The sequence below is a fragment of the Impatiens glandulifera genome, chromosome 2 (genome assembly GCF_907164915.1).
Source record: "Impatiens glandulifera chromosome 2, dImpGla2.1, whole genome shotgun sequence".
Classification (NCBI taxonomy): domain Eukaryota; kingdom Viridiplantae; phylum Streptophyta; class Magnoliopsida; order Ericales; family Balsaminaceae; genus Impatiens; species Impatiens glandulifera.
In genome coordinates, this window is record NC_061863.1 from 56,178,520 (window position 1) to 56,196,251 (window position 17,732).

The following is a 17,732-nucleotide window of genomic DNA, read 5'->3' on the forward strand; positions in this document are numbered from 1 at the left end:
TCACTTTCATTTCCCGCTTTCTTAACGAAAACCGCAAACTAATCATACTCCTAAAACCGGTCACTCACCTCCATTAAACCGACTCCTTCTTAAACATCATCTAAAGTCGCAAACGTTGCTTCAACCTGAAACAGACATTTCCGCCCTTGAACCCGGTTCAAGAGTCTGTGACAGGTTGTGCAGTGCTGAGAAAGGTTTTAGTCTCTAACTGGACTATCACCAAAAAGTTGTGTGTTGTGTAAGCGGTCACCCTTTACCGAAACCGGAAAAATAACCCCGGTCCTCCAAGGGCGTCCCCGATCCTAACAATATCTTAAATTTTCACCTATCTAGCTATTTCACTAATAATATAACAATCGTCATCAACACCTCTCCACCGCCATATATTGTCGCTGTCAACACTGTTTTACTTCCGTCGTTCAATCGCCGAATATTGACAGTGAATCACTAAGCTTAATTTGCATAATTTATATATTTTTTTTTTATAATTTAAGTAAATAAGATTTCTCTATAAACTTATTTATTTTGTTCATTTTTTAAAAAAAAATTTCATCTTATAGATATGTGATGTTTAATATTTGGTTTGAATCGAATATCTGACCGAATTCAAATTCACATAATTCGAATTTATTCAAATCGGTTTGGTTTTCAAATTTGCTTAAAAAATAAAAAATCAAAGAACCTAAACTGAAAACTTGAATAACCCAAAAACTGAACCGATAAACACTACTCAACTGGTTCTGATTATAGGTAAACTAATGTTATCAATTTAAGTTTCAAGTTAAATATTCATAATCATAGATGGGTTCAACAAAATACCTTAATTTTATCTTGCCTTTATTTTTGTTTCACTAGTTGTACTACACAGAGTTAATCAACAACGATGACTTCTTAGCTTTTAATGACTAAGATGAACTTATTTTTGTTAGATGGAGAGTCATTAGAAAATGATGATCTTGATTCAAGAGATGAAGAGTCATTAGAAAATGATAATCTTGATTCAAGGAATGAAGAGTCACATGGTCACAAGAAGCCTGGTAACCAAAAGCACATTCACGGAAGGGAAGACGAAGTTATGCGCGCACCTCTACACCCACCAAGGTAGTTTAGTGGTAAGAATCGGTTTAAAATACCAAAATATTACGGGTCCGATTCCATCAAGAAGCGCTTTGAATTTAAGCGTGGGGCGATGATTGTGGTTCTCCTTTAATTAAAAAAAACATTGTTGACTTTGATACATGGATGATCTAGATGAAAATACTCTTGCTTCAATAAAAGAAAAATCATTAGAAATGAATGATGTGTTGGAATTATTTCAACATTTTGGTACATATATTATTTAGTAATTGTGTATTATAATTAATCATTATCATATAAAGATTAAAGCTCAATTAATGTGATTTATTAAAATATAAAGGTTATGAGCTTATTTAGGCACCTATAATCAATATGGGAATATATTTGTGTAGATGCATAAATATCATTTACTATTTCGTTGATGGACCGAATAGTAAATGAGTATATTTGGGCTAGGTCCTCAACCCATATAAATAGCCTACATATTATGTTTCTCTATCAGACAAAAGATAGAGGTATGTTTATCTCTCAAGAACACTCCAAGGCTATGAATAAAGAGTTGGAAGATCTAAACCCCGCCTAAATCATTCATTTTGATCCAGGTCCATATCCAGAATTAAGAGATCTAAGATCGAGAGAAGATAAAAAAACAACGAAAAATAACTTAATGGATCCTTCTTTATTTCATATTCAGGTATGTTTCTGCAAGTACAGTTTATCTTAATTTATCGACATAGATTATAAACTTAAAAAATAAAGATCTAGATTAAAGAACGAGGTGCCATCGGACGTTCAACAGAATGAAAAAGACAGGTTCCGGTACCGGTCGATGGACGTAAGTCGAGGCGTTGAGGAATCAAATGGTCACAAGAAGTCTGGTCCGAAACAAAAGTGACATTCATGCAAACGCCATGCACATTAGAGTGGACACCATCATGGACAAGACCAGTACAACCCCTAGACCTTCCTATGACATTAATGACATCGATAATGAGATGGAGCTATACGAAGAAGTTTATTCAATCAATGAAGAGTCATCAAAGATGAATGATGATATTGTTTCGATTTATGATAAATCTGATGGACACGATAAGTCTCAGCACAAATGCAAGTATATGTCATGTCATGTCGTCGATATGCACATCCACCAAACACTACAACAAAACATACTTTCAGCGACCCTTATATGCCAACCCATATTAAGCGTGGGTAAAAATTAAAAGAAAAATACTTTTGTCAACCTTTATATCTATACCACCACCTTTATTTTTTTTATATACCAACTTTGTAACTTTGTTAAAACCTTATAATTTAAATATTCTAAATTTTAATAATTTTTATATTTTATTTTTAAACTTTGTAAATATTTTATTATAATTTTTTAATTTTTTTAAAATTAAATTTGACTTAAAATTTTGTTAAAATTAAAATTTAATTAATATTTTTTATATAACATAATTTTTAAACTTTTTATAGTATTATTAATATATGTCTTTTATTTAATTATTATTTAAATTTAATTAAATTAAAAGTAAAATATAAGAGAGTTCACTAGTTTATGAAGTGTTAACATGACATTTATCCCACATCGGAGAAAAAGAAGAAGTTTTTGGTATATAAAATATGAGAGAGTTCATTAGTTTCTGAAGTGTTTTTAAGGTTATAATGCGTTGGAATATGGGTTCACCCTAAGGGTTTAGGGTTATGTTTATTAGGTACTTGAGAGATGAAGGGCAAATTTGATAATAGTAGAGATAAAAAATAATATCTAAAATGAAAATAGAAAAAAAAAGTTTAAAAATAAAATAGACTTTTAGCGACGTTTTTTAATTTTGCCAACGCTTAAATAAGCGTCGTTAAAACTTTCACCTTTCGGCAACGCTTGTACCGACGCTTAAATAAGCGTGGTAAAAACTTGCGCCCACCCTACTTCTGGCGACGCAAGAATAAGTGTCGGTAATGTTTTTGGCGACGCTTTTAAAAGTTGGTAGAAGTCTTTTTAAGCGTCGCCGAAAGTCATTTTTGTTGTAGTGAAAGGGAGAACGAACTCATGCACCAATCCACCCACCTAAACCACCAAAAGAGGACTAAATGATGAACTACTAGACCCACCTAAACCTTAATTTGACATTGAGAGCATGTAATAATATCACTTGAGCTATGTCTCAATTAAAGCTGCAAATGAGCCGAGCCGAGTTCAAGCTTGTTATAGCTCGAGCTCGACTCGATTAAGTATTTACTAGCTTGACTCGAACTCGAGCTCGAACGAGCTTATAAATTAGAGCTCGAGTTCGACTTGACTATATTACCCAAAAGTTCGACTCGACTCGAAAGCTTGAACCAAAATTAAATTATATATAATAAATTAATTTTTTTTAAAATTTTTTAATATTATATATATTATATACTTTTATTATATATAATATATTAACATTTTTTTATCTCATTCAATATTATATACAATATACTCATTATTTTCTTAGTATTTACTTTTATTATATATAATATATTAATATATTTTTTTATCTTTTTAATATTATATATAACATATAAGTTATTATATCCCTAATATTTATTTTTACTATATATAATATATTAATCTTTATTTATCTCTTTCATTATTATTTATAATATACTTTTATTATATATATATATATATATATAATATATTAACTTTTTTTTTTATCAGAAATCCCTAATATTGTTTGTTGACATTTTTTTATTCTCAATTAATTGTTTGTTTTTTTTATATATTTTTTCAACTCTATATATATAAACATAAGTTTCTCATAATACATGAAGAAATCAAAAAGAAAAGAATGAAGAAGACTAACTTAGTGATGTTAAAGAAGAAGAAAAAGAAAGGTAAAAAAAATTTGAAAACTGAATAAGAACTAAAGAAGAAAAAGAATAACTAAATAAGAAAAAGAAGAATTAAAGAAAAAGGAAGAATAAAAACTAAAGAAGAAGAGATAAGAGAGAGTTATTGAAGAAGAAGAATAACTAAAGAAGAATAAATGAAGAGTAACTGATGAAAAGAAGATGTAGAGTAATAATATGACGAATGAACTATATATTAGAAATTAGGGTTTTACTTTATGGATAATGGGTCTTCTTCATATTGGGCTTTGAAGAGAGAGGGAAAGAAAACAAATATTGTGTAAAATTTTAATATTAAATAAATAAAAAATATTTAATTATTTTGAGGCTCGAAAAAGCTCGACAAGCCATCGAGCAAGCTTTATATGAGCTCGAGTTCGACTCGAATAATAAATGAGTCGGCTCGAGCTCGACTCGAACTCGATCAAAGTCAAGCTTAAGTCGAGCTTTGACCAAGCAGCTTACGAGCGACTTGACTCATTTGCAGCCCTATTCTCAATGTTTTATGCATAGTTTTGAAACTCGACTGTGATATCAAGTGAAGGAACTGGATCACTAAGTTACTGGTTCAACCAGTAGGTCAACTAGTTCAAGTAGTGGGTTTTATATAGTAATGAACCCATGTAGGATCAATTTTTCTTCTTACAGAAGTTTGAGATTGTACACTTGAAGAATTTGGTGTTGCATCTGTTGGTGTTTCTCCAACATAATCCATAATCAAACTACACATAAAAAGATAATCAAAAGATCTAATAATCATTATATGAAGTATGAATCTCAAAATAATATCAAACTACTGTCATCAACTATATAAAATATGAACCTCAAAATAAGCCAAATTTTGACAAGAAATAATGACAATATCTTAAAAAAGTTGAAATAAAAGAGACTTAACTAAATTATGCGAGGGACAAGGTTTCAAATCAAACTATAACATCCGATTTTTGAATAACTATACTTTATCTGGAGAAAAAAACCAGGTTTAAGTTATGACTTACAATGCCAACTTAAATCATTTTTTTAGTCTGATAAAAGCGAAATCAGTTGATTTGAGTAGGAGTGGAGCTTGAGGTGAATGAAAGAGTTTGTCATTCTCGTGTCAAAACTAGAAATCGATAATCTACCCACATGGAACTAGAATTGGTAAACCCAATTAGAACAAAAAAATAAGAAAAGGGAAACTGAGAGAGTAATAAGTGAAAAAAAAAGTGATTTTTTCTTTAAAAATAGAATAAACTCGATGGGTTAACCCGGACTACCAGATTTCTGGTCCAACTGACGGGTTAATCAGATTTACCTAGGTTGATTGTGTTTTCAATTTTTTCATCAGCTTAGTTCACTGAGTTTGTTGGTACGACAGGCCGGGTCATGTTTTAAAAGTATAGTGTTATGTCATATGCTAGAACAAAAACAAATAAATATATAAGGAATAATTAAGGTCTCTACAATTCTTGCTAAAGGCATATATATATATATATATATATGAGGAGTGATAAAGTGAGGGAATTTAATGAGGGAATTTGGTGAGGGAATGACGTGGCATCACCTTCATTGGTTGGAAAATGTAAAAGTGAGAGGAAAGAGAGAAAAGAGAGAAATTATTTGATTTTTTCAGCGAATAAAATTATGGCACGTCATTCCCTCACCAAATTCCCTCACCAAATTCCCTCACCTAATCATTTCTCATAATATATATATATATAGAGAGAGAGAGGAGTGATAGAGTGAGAGAATTTAGTGAGGGAATTTGGTGAGGGAATGACGTGGCATCACCTTCATTGGTTGTAAAATGTAAAAATTGGAGGAAAGAGAGAAAAAAGAGAAATTATTTGATTTTTTCAACAAATAAATCTCACGTCATTCCCTCACCAAATTCCCTCACCTAATCATTTCTCATATATATATATATATATAATACACAGGAATCATTCATTTATCTATATGGTGGAAAGAATAAATCTCATTCCTGTGTATTATATATATATATATATATATATATATATATATATATATATATATAATACACAGGAATGAGATTTATTCTTTCCACCGTATAGATAAATGAATGATTCATGAGAATTTAATAATCAAATAACTCATTAACCAAATACTAAATTTATTTATTTTCTTATTCCTGAGTAAAAACACGTCTCACAATTTTTAATAAATAATTGACAACATTGTCTTTGTTTATCACAAAACATATTATTAAATGATAGTTTCTATCAAATTGCTACATATAAATCCTCCTACTCTTGTTTTAAACATGATGGATCAAACATGATTCTTGGGTTTGTGGACGATGTTTTAAATTTTCCATTAAATTTATAAAACTATATTTTTCATGTCTTCTTTATCTAATGGCCGACTTCCTCAAAAACAAAGTTGCGCCATTTCTCTTCTTCTCTTATTTAACGTTTTTCGTCGTCTTCATGATTCATCTCCCAGCCCGCGACTATAAAATAAGCCCCAAATCAAATAGTGAAGGGATCCCCCATTTTGAGAGAAGGAGAAGCCTACATATTCGTGCTTAGAGCGATTAAGGCATATTGTATTTTCTGAGTTCTCCTTTCGAAGCAGCAGCAGCAGGAGAAGCACTGTCTGAATTCCTTAATATGTAAGAATCCGTAATTCTAGTTAATTAGAATCAATGCTAGGAAAAGTAGAAAATCATGTATAGGATTTGAGATAAATTTGTCAATTCTTGGCAGTTTTGTTAAATCTATTAAATTGAATTTTATGAAACTTAAACTAGGGATACTACTACAGTCATTCCCTAATCAGAACCAGAACTGTTTCCATTCGCACGAAAACCCTAATTTTGTGGATTTGTTCGTCTTCCAGACCTAGCGGAAGGAGACTGACCCATTTCTAAATCTCAAATCTCATCGCTCAAAAAATGCTAAGGTCTTCGGAAGACACCGAAAAGAAGGTAACTTTGACCACCTGGATTTTGGATCCTGTTATCTTACCATGACCCAAATCAGCGCAACACTCATGGTTTCAATGTTAGGTAACGGAGAAACCACTGAAAGATATGGAAATCAGTGTTCCTATAGTATGCGGCAGTGCAGCATTCTGGCTTGGTAAAAAGGCGAGCGAGTAAGTAAGGTCTAAGTTTGTGAATGTGTTATAGGAAGTGCCAGTTTGAACTAATGACTGGGTAATTAGGTTCCAATCTCATAAATGGACCGTATATGTTCGTGGCGCTACAAATGAGGACCTCGGGGCTGTGGTAAAGCGTGCAGTTTTCCAGTTGCATGCAAGTTTCAATAACCCAACACGGTCCCTCGATACTCCGCCCTTTGAGCTGTCGGAATCAGGCTGGGGAGAGTTTGAAATTGCTATCACTCTTCACTTTCACAGTGATGTTTGCGAAAAGCCCTTACACTTGTGAGTAGCTGGAGTGGCTAATGGCTATGTTCCATTTCATAAACCATGTTGAGATAATAGATTTTCAATGCATAAAACTTTTTTTTTTTCATTTCAGATTTCATCATCTGAAGCTGTACCCGGGGGATGACTCTGGTTCCATGTCCATTAAGAAGCCTGTTGTTGTGGAATCATATGATGAGATTGTTTTTGCTGAACCTTCGGAAAATTTCTTTGCTCGTGTGCAGAATCACCCTGCTGTTAATGTGCCTAGGTTACCTGCTGGTTTTACTCTACCTCCTCATGGTAGATTTTGGTCTTTTATTTGTTAGATCTGTTCTTATTTCTACTTTCTTAGTTAATCGAGCACCTTTGATTTTGTAGTTCCAGTGGAGGATGTTGATAAGAGAAAGAAAGGTGACACCAAAGAAAATCCTATAAGCCATTGGTACACAATTTTTTCCGAGGCTGATGAGCTTCTTAATCTTGCAGCTGCTCGTCAGCAGGTAAGAATGAGTTCTTTGGTCTCGGCCCCATTTGGAAACACTTTTAATTTTTGTTGTTTGATGTGGATTCAAAGTCTGAATGGTTGTGTCCTTTGGCAATCATATTGCACGTCACAACTCAAGTCTTCAGATTTCCTATGTTTTATTGGAAGAGTTGGTTCTTTCTTGACAGGGTGTTTTTCTAGCTTTCTTTGTTACATGGATTTCTTTTGAACATTTATTTAACGTAGCATATGATGGATAATGTTAATTTTTTATGGTTCATTTTAATATTGTAGGTGCAAGCTAGTATTGCTAGATTCAGAAGGCAAATGAGTATGATAGAGGGGCATAACCAGATCCAGAACCAAAACCAACAACTAAAATCTTCTTCTGATCTGTGAATGCACATCATTCATCTAGGTTTTGACAGATATCTTATTGTTTCTCTGACTTTATGATTGTAATCGAACTCGAATATCTGAATGTATGTAATATTAGTGACATTTTACATCCCTTAAACCGAGATGTGACCCACTGGTTAGAAGAGTTATTTTAAAGTGACAAGTTAAATGTTATAATCTCATTGTTATAAAAAAAAATATTCTTAAACATATGTTTATGTTACAACTTGAATTGTAACTAGTATTTATGGGTTCTTGATTTCAAGAATCGAGTTCTTGATCTCTAGGACCGAGTGAAAATATATAATTAAAGTGCAGCGGAAGAGTTTTATAATGAAGAATTTGGAATGAGAGGAAAGAATAATTAAGGATGAGAAGAGAATACTGTTAGTCTATATATACCAAACAGTCCAAAATAAATAATCATAACATAGGGGTGAAGAACTTTCACAAATAATTTCATATATTCATTATTCCATTCATGAGTTCTTGGGGAAGAAGAATTAACTTTATATAGGAGTTGTTTTGCCATAGAATATTCAATTATAGCAATAACTAGAAAATAACAGAATTCTGTTTGAAAAACAGAAAGGGAAAGCAAAACAGAATGTTAAACAAAAAATAGAAATTTAGCCCAAGTGCACACTAGGACCGTGGAGAGTGCTGAAATTATTTTGGGACCACGGCCTTTATTTCTGAACCGTAACATTATCTCCCCCTTCAAAATTCGTCTCACTCGACGAAAAGACCGTGGCTTGGTCAGCTTCTAATGCGCGTGCCCCAATCTTCAAAGAGAACTATTTTCTCTTGTTGTTCGGTCGGATTTTCAGCAGGTCCAACAAGTGTCAGAGTCTAGGACCGCAATCCTTTAAAAGCCTTTGATAACATTTTTCCAGTAGTGGAGTTGGTCGGGGCCTTGTCATCTTTAGCACTGTAGGGTCATTCGTCACTCCGCCCATGTGGGAAATTCTTGTGCACCCAAAGTCAAGTTTTCTGTTGTTGAGAGCTGACATTTGTTGCTGTAATGTCACAAGGACCTGGAGCAAATATATAAAAAACTTCTTCCAGCTCCGATTATACTCTAGAGTGTTTTAAAAAATTTAGGCCACGTCTTTTTTCCGAACTAGCACCACAGGGGCAGCAAAAGAGTCATGGCTTCTAATTATTCTTTTGACTGGTGGTAGGTCTTCGGGTTCTTGGAATAGAGCATTGAAGACTTCAAATAGTTGGTGGAGATCTTTAGGAGTGTCTTCCAATGTTATTGCTGCGAGTGAAACAGTTTGGCCTTCATGTTGACTTTTTATTTGCACCATGACAGCAACACTATATTTTCCTAAGGTCTTCTCCAGTTGGTTGCCATGCATTATATTGACCTGTGCCCGAGGAATACTCTGCAAGACCGTGGTTCTGCCTTGCTTCTCATAAGAAAGGGTCAGATTTTCGAAATTCTAGGATGAAGGGCCTAAAATAATCTGTCACTCAATGCCCAGCACAATATCATATACGTCCATGGAAATTACCTTCATTTCTGTTTGGTAATCATTGTCTTCCATCGACCCTTTCAAGTCTTTGCAAATGCTAGAGCATAAAATATTGGACCCATTAGCCACTCTAACCGATTGCTCTTGGGTGGGCGTACAATTGTGTCATATTTTATCCAAAATCCTATTATTGCTAAAATTATGGGTGATGCCTGTATCGATCAGGATCACCACCGACAAATTTCTGATTTTCCAAGGATCTAAAGCGTTTGAAAGGTTTTAGAACCGGTCAATGCATGTAGAGAAATGGCTGGTTCATCCCCTACCCCAAGCAGCAAAGGTGGATCATCAAAAGCAGATTCTTGATTGGGTTTTTGGACTTTTTGATGATTAGCCGAAACAATGAATAATTTGGATTTGCACCTATGGTTGGGCTTCCACCTATCATTGCAAGTATAGCATAGGACTTTCTTCCTTTTTTCATCCATTGCAGCCGAGTCTAATTGTTTCATGTAGCCCTGGTTTATGCTAGAACAAGACGCATGAAAATAGTTCTTGATGTCGGTATTCCGGTTGGTGCTCGGTCAGGCCGTGTTAATATTGGATGGATTAGGCAGTTGCGATGCTTCAACGCTGTACAAGTGTCCGCTGCTCATTAGAGACTTGTACGTTGTTTCTTGGACCTTGTCCATGGCCATGGCTTTGTTTAGGGACCTAAGAAATCGCAGTCGGATGTAGTTCGCAATTTCCTCCCTTAAGTCAGACAAGTAGCAGTCCATAACGTATTCCTTTGACATTCTATATAATTTTTTAGAAATCGACATGTATTGCAGATTGTATTCTTAAACAGAACCAACCTGTTTCAGATTCATCAATTGTCTCATTAAAGTGTCATTATAGAGAGCCCGAATTGCGCCAAAAGGTTTCTCTTGAACACATTTCATGTCATGACTTTTATATGGTTGCGGTTCTGCAAATATGAGTCATACCACATTTTTGCTTCGTCAGAAAAGTGAATGGGACAATTTCTAATTTAGTGGCATCCTTAGTCTTGTCCACTCTAAAGAATTGCTCGGCGGATATTAGGAAACCCTCCACATTGGGCCCATCAAACTGAGGAAAATCGACATTGATTAGTCGGGTTGGAGGACATAGTGTTGGCCAGGGTGGTAGGGCCGATTCTGGGGAGGACCGTAGCAAGAAGCATCTTCATAGGGTCTAGTACGGGGATCTTGGCCTTTCCAGACGCACCACTTTCAATTGTTGCCAGTCTTTTTTCTGCGGCATTGAACCTTCTGTTCATGTTGTTGCTTAATTCGGTCATATTTTGCTGAAGGGAAGCGTGCATAGAGGCTGACTATTGGAAAAAACCTTCGATTAGGGTCTTTAAAGCATCCATCTCTATTTACTGGCGGGTTTCTATAATTGAGAATCATCTTGCTCTGATACCAATATGTTACGACTTGAATTGTAACTAGTATTTATGGATTCTTGATTTTAAGAATCGAGGTCTTGATCTCTAAGACCGGGTAGAAATATATAATCAAAGTGCATCGAAAGGGTTTTGTAAAGAAGAATTTGAGATGAGGGGAAAGAATAATCAAGGATGAGAAGAGAATATTGTTGGTCTATACCAAACAGTCCAAAATAAATAATAAAACATAATAACATAGGGGTGAAGAACTTTCACAAGTAATTTCATATATTAATTATTACATTCATGGGTCATTGGGAAAGAGAAATCAGCCTTATATAGGTGTTGTTTTACCGCAGAATATTCAGTTACAACAACTAATAAAAAATAACATAATTCAGTTTGAAAAACAGAAAGGGAAAACAAAACAAAATATTAAAACAAAAAACAGAAATTTAGCCCAAGTGCACATTAAAACCGCGGAGGGTGCTAAAATTATTTTGGGATCGCAGCCTTTATTTTTTGAAGGGTAACAATTTCATAATTGTATCAAGATTTTGGTGGATGATCAGCAGTACTACACATATTAAATGGGTATGATGAGTACACGATTAATGTCTTTTACAAATTTAATGGTTGACATAAATGTTGTTGATGTACAAAATATATATATATATATATATATATATATATATATATATATAATAGTATTCCTAAAACACGGATGTGCCTTCATATCAGTCTAGAGGATAAATTAAGTGATTAGGATTAGATATTAAGTCATAAGAATAGACTGAATTAAGTATTAACCAATTTTTGTGACAAACACATAAGTAAATTAAATCAAATTTATTCATTGGTATTATTTAATACGTTATTTGTAGATTATATAATAAATAAGAAATTTATTTTGATAAAATAATAAATATGTTTAATATATAGACTAACTTATACATATATAATAAACATGTAAAACATATTTATTATTTTATCAAAATAAATTTCTTACGAATTTGTTTTTCATAGTTTATATATATATATATATATATATATATATATATATATATATATATATATATATATATATATATATATATATATATATATATATATATATATATATATATATATATATACCTAAATTATATAATTTAAAAATGTATATTATTTTATAGAGATAAATAAATATTTATATTTTAGAAAGTTAAATTATTATAAGAAAGGGTTAATATTAAAAAAAATTATATTAATATATGTTAAATTATTTTCACTATCTTCTATTAATTATTGGATTTTATTATATTACTGTAATTAAATTTAATTCCAAATATATATATATATATAGGTATTTTTAAATTTAAAATACATAAATATATATAATTTAAAAATTAACTTTATTTCTCTATAAAAAAAAAAAAAAAATCTTAACCAAAACGAGAAGTAATTTTTTTTCTTTAAGGTTGAAGGTCATTCTTTATTTTTATTTTTTATTTCATTCCTTATAACTTCAGTTGGTGTCATGTTTGATTCGGACCAAATTTTTATTTTAGATTTTATAATTTTAATAATACTCTTATTTGTTGACATTTTTTTGAGTAAGTGTTTGTTCACTTTTTAGAAGCAAAAGAGATCAATTATCGTATATAATTATATTTTTTTTTCAACAAGGAGTCAAGGAATTGAAATTGATTTTCAATTGAGACTCCCTTCCATGTATTCTCCAATTATTTCTACGATATTACCCATTTTTAATTATTTAAATAAGAGTTAATTATCTTTAACGAAATATATTTTGATATTGTTTATCAACCCTATGTTCGATTTTACTATACTTCATCACTTATTATTACAAATACGTGAAGTTATAAAATTTTAAAAAACAAGGCAATCTCGATTTTAATTACACTAAAATTATAATTATCGTAAAATATTATTTAATTTTTAAATTCTCATTTATTTGTTTTGGCTTTTTATGTTGATTTTAAATTAATTATATATATACAAGAATTAATAATAATTTATTTATTTTTCTTATAAAAAATAATATTTAAAAATAATTTCTAATTTTAATTTAAGATATAATAAAAAAACAAATAAAAAACTATTTTGTGTCACTTCAACTAACTTTAGTGGATATTTGATAGCTTGAATTTGATATTAGTCTATTTAAAAAATATAGTTATGTTATCACTAATAAATTAATTATTTATATTTTTTATTTAATTTAAATTATTTATATATTTTATTTAATTTGATAATCTAAGAAATCTTATACTTCATTCTTTGTCATTCTAACTTATCAAACTCCAAAAGTCCAAAACAAAATATTTTTACAATGAATTCACAAAATTTGTGACATATTACTAAAATTATGGATTGCTTAAATATATATATACTAAAATGATGTAAATTATTCAAATCTTTGCTATGAATTCTAAAAAGTGATTTGTAATATTTACATAATTCACAAAAAAAAAAAAAATTGAATGATCCTAGTTTGAAGACTCAAATTAATAATCTTAGAGACATGAATTTATATGCTCTAACAATAAGTAAGTGACGAGTCTTCCTTCGATATTTTATATTTCATTAAAAGCTTGTTTAAAATACTTTTATTACAAATAACCTTATAATTTTAATATCATTTGAAACTCACTAGTATAATTTATGTGATAGTATTTACCATTCTAATTTATAACACTTTAAATTGAAGTGTAGACCATTATTCTAGAGTCATACTAACTTTCTATCTACAAAATAAATAAATAAAATGAGATCGTTTGAGTCATTTTAATATTTTATTAAATACTAAAATATGTGTAATATGTCTAGGTTCATTTTTTTTAATCAAATAACTTTCTTAATTATATAAATTTGATAGTAGTTTCATTGTTACCCACTAGGAAAAATGTATTTATACTAAATTCATGTAATTTGCTTTCACGTGGTAATAGTAAAAAAAAGTTTAATATGAAACATGAAAATTGATAAAGGGTAAAAAGATATTTGGTGAATTTTACTACATAACCTTATATAAATATAGGTAGGCTAATGCCATCAATTCAAACCATCAAGCTAAAGATTCATAGTCAAAGATGAGTTCAACAAAATACCTTCTTTTATCTTGCCTTCTCTTTGCTTCACTATTTGTTTATGCTTACTCGAGAGTGTTAATCAACAGTGATAGCTTCGTAGCCTCTAACGACGACAAAGAACTTGTTTCGTTAGATGAAGACTCCTCTAATGACGACAAAGAACTTGATTCGTTATATGAAGACTCGTTAGAAAATATTGATGATCTTGATTCGGTTGACGAGGAATTAAATGATCACAAGAAGTCTGGTCACAAACATAAGCGTCATCCATGCAAACGCCATTCTCGTAAGACTGGTCGACACCATCACGGACCGGGACCAGTACAACCCCCTAAATCTCCCTTTAACATTGATGATTTCGTCGATAATGAGGTGGATCAATATGAAGGACTTGATTCATTCGATGAAGAGTCAAATGAAGAGTCATTAGAGATGGATGATGATCTTGCTTCGATCGATGAAGAATCACATGATCACAAGAAGAAGCATGGTCACAAACACAAGCGTCATCCATGCAAACGCCATACACATTCACGAAAGGGAAAGGGAAAACGAAGTCATGCACCGGTAGAGCCACCTACACAACCACCTACAGGTTCCTCTAACATTGCTGACAATATTGATACATGGATGGATCTAGATGAAAGTCTTGCTTCAATAGATGAAGAATCATTTGATCAAATGAATTATGATGATCTTGATTCGATTGATGAGGAATCAAATATTGATGATCACAAGGAGTCTGGTCACAAACATAAGCGTCATCCATGCAAGCGTCATTCTCGTAAGAGTGGTCGACACCATCACGGATCGGGACCAGTGCAATCCCCTAAACCTTCCTACGAGATTAATGACATCGATAATGAGATGGAGCAATATGAAGGAGTTGATTCAATCGATGAATTAGAGCCATTAGAGATGGATGATGATATTGTTTCGATTGATGAAGAAGAATCAAAGGGAGACAAGAAGCCTGAGCACAAAGGCAAGTATAAGCCATGCCGTCGACATGCAAAGGGAAGAAAAAGCCATGCACACCCACCTAAACAACCAATGGAGGAAGCACTCATATGAACTAGTAGACCGCCAGTACTTAAACCTTGTTTCGACAATGAGATCGAACATCTAATAATTAATATGAGTTGAGCTAAGTCATGTCATAGGCTCGATCATAAACAAATTCCAAATAATAATTTATTCTATGTTTCTCCAATAAAGAAGTGCCTTCATATTGAATCTTGATATTCACCTTTTCAGACCAACTGGGATTTCACCAGTAATTTTGTGAGTGTTACTAGAAAATGTATGGACAAATAAATAAATATATATATATATATATATAAGGAAAATAAGAATTAAGGTCTCTAAAATTCTTGCTAAAGGCATAATGTATACTCTTATTTATTTTCAAATTCACAAAAAAAATATATTAAATTTTTCAATAAATAATTGTCAACATTGTCTTTGTTTATCACAAAACATATTTAAGTTATAGTTTATTGAATTGCTACATACAATACTCATATAAGTTATAGTCATATTCTTGTTTTAAATGTGATTGGCCAAGTAATTACTTTCTTGAGAAATGGATGAATTTAATAAGAGTACTGGATTATATTTTATTTTATTTTGTTAAATTTATAAAATTATATTTTTCATCATTACTTATTATAATTTTTGAAAGCATAAAAATTACATTTATATATATATTAACTTTTTTAATGTCATTATAAATTTTTTATATTTTCTTAAATTTAAATTTCAAATCATATCAATTAAAATATTATATTTTTATTTGTTTCTTTAATTAAAAATAATTGGTTTTAGTGTTTTTATAATTAATTTAAATAAATCAAACTAATATAATTTTATTTGAATTTTAAACTTTTTTATGTGTTTTTTATATTAAAAAATATTTTTTATTTTATAAAAATAAATAAATATATATATATATATATATTCATATTTGAAAATTAATTATTTTTTTAATGTAGAAAGATTAAATAACACCCTAACTCACTTTTTATCTGTTACCTTAACTACTTGGAGTATTTTAGAATTAAACTATTATAAAATAAGTTAAGAATTAGAATATATATATATATATATATATATATATATATATATATATATATATATATATATTAATATATTTGAAATTATTTTCAATATCTTCTATTAATTATTCAAATTTATTATATTAATAACAATTTCATTTAATTCCAAATATAAATATAGACATTTTTAAATTTAAAATATAAAATATATATAATTTAAAAAATAAAATTTATTTCTCTTGAAAAAAAAAGTTAGTCATTCTTTTATATTTAGGATTCAAGGTTAGTTTTCTTTCTTTTTTTTTTAACCGGAAAGAAGTTTAAAATTCGAATAATACTCTTAGTTGGTTGTAAGTAGTTGTTTGATGTTCATACTATTCAATTATTTTTATGAATAAAGAGTTTATCTTATTATTCTTAAAGGGATATTTTAGTTAGAGGTAGAGGTAGATATTTTATGCGTTTCTCACTTTTTTTTTCTTTTTTTTTTATATATGGTTAGTTATTATTTGACAAACAAAATTGGATGGAATGTTTACCAATTATGGTCAAGAATAATTTTCAATCTCACTCATAATATTTTGTAAAGATACATCCGACGCCATTAATTTATCCTCTACTTCATCATTTATCGTTATATATCTTTGAAGTCACCATGAAAGAATTACATAATTGTTAGATTTTTACACTAGAATTTAATTCTTGTACATTATTATTTAATTTTTAAATTCTCCTCTGTTGTTTTAATTTTATTTATGTTGTTTTGAAAATTAATTTTATAATTTTATTTAATGTATTGATAATTAATTTATTTTTTCTATAAAATATTATTTAAAATTATTATATATAATAATTGGTAATTTTGAGTTAAAACATGATAGATAACATATAGGAATTGGTACACTCTCGATTTATAAAACGGGAAGCAAGCGAAGTGAAGGAATATATGGGTTGATCTCTAAAGAAGATTCTAAAACTTAAAGACAACATCACATCGTTTTTCGACATACGATTAGAGATGGTCGAAGCATTTAAAAACCAGCCACTTATTCTTAGAGAAAAATTCTGAAATATACGTATAAGAAGAGATTGGTTGGCTGCCACGGTAAAAGAAGTAAGAGATGGGCAATGGAGTTCGCTCCTTAGGCGGGTTCCGGAAGGGCAGCGAGTTCATGAACATATCAACAACATTCATTTTCAATAGAGAGCCGATGTACATTCATGGGAAGCCGAGGAAAGCGGGAAGTTTATTTCTAGCAAGGTTTAGAACGTTATTCGAGAGAGAGGGTAGGTCGTTGGATGGGCTCCACTTGTTTGGTCTTCAAAGGTCATCCCGATGCATGGTTTCGTTCTTTGGTTAGTTTTTCATAGGAGGCTTAATACACGGGACCGTATACGAAGATACATGGATAGACCGGATGTTAGCTTCCTATTATGCGAGGAGGTTCCATTGATCACTTACTTAGG

The 17,732-nt window shown here is 30.7% G+C and overlaps 1 protein-coding gene across 2 annotated transcripts in view; it reads left to right on the plus strand.

Moving 5' to 3' along the window:
* The window catches only part of LOC124926992 (transcription initiation factor TFIID subunit 14b-like), a 47,822-nt gene extending 39,420 nt beyond the window's left edge, over nt 1–8,402 (plus strand). Inside the window, exons 1-7 of one of the 2 annotated variants that reach the window (XM_047467326.1) lie at nt 6,363–6,574; nt 6,802–6,889; nt 6,971–7,059; nt 7,129–7,350; nt 7,448–7,635; nt 7,714–7,835; nt 8,114–8,402. In XM_047467326.1, the coding sequence (XP_047323282.1) occupies nt 6,857–6,889; nt 6,971–7,059; nt 7,129–7,350; nt 7,448–7,635; nt 7,714–7,835; nt 8,114–8,218 (759 nt within the window). In that variant the 5' untranslated portion in view covers nt 6,363–6,574; nt 6,802–6,856 and the 3' untranslated portion in view covers nt 8,219–8,402. Of the gene's footprint in view, nt 1–6,362; nt 6,575–6,801; nt 6,890–6,970; nt 7,060–7,128; nt 7,351–7,447; nt 7,636–7,713; nt 7,836–8,113 lie in introns of those variants that run through there. The other variant, XM_047467327.1, reaches the window with a different exon arrangement.
* Nucleotides 8,403–17,732: the final 9,330 nt, after the last annotated feature.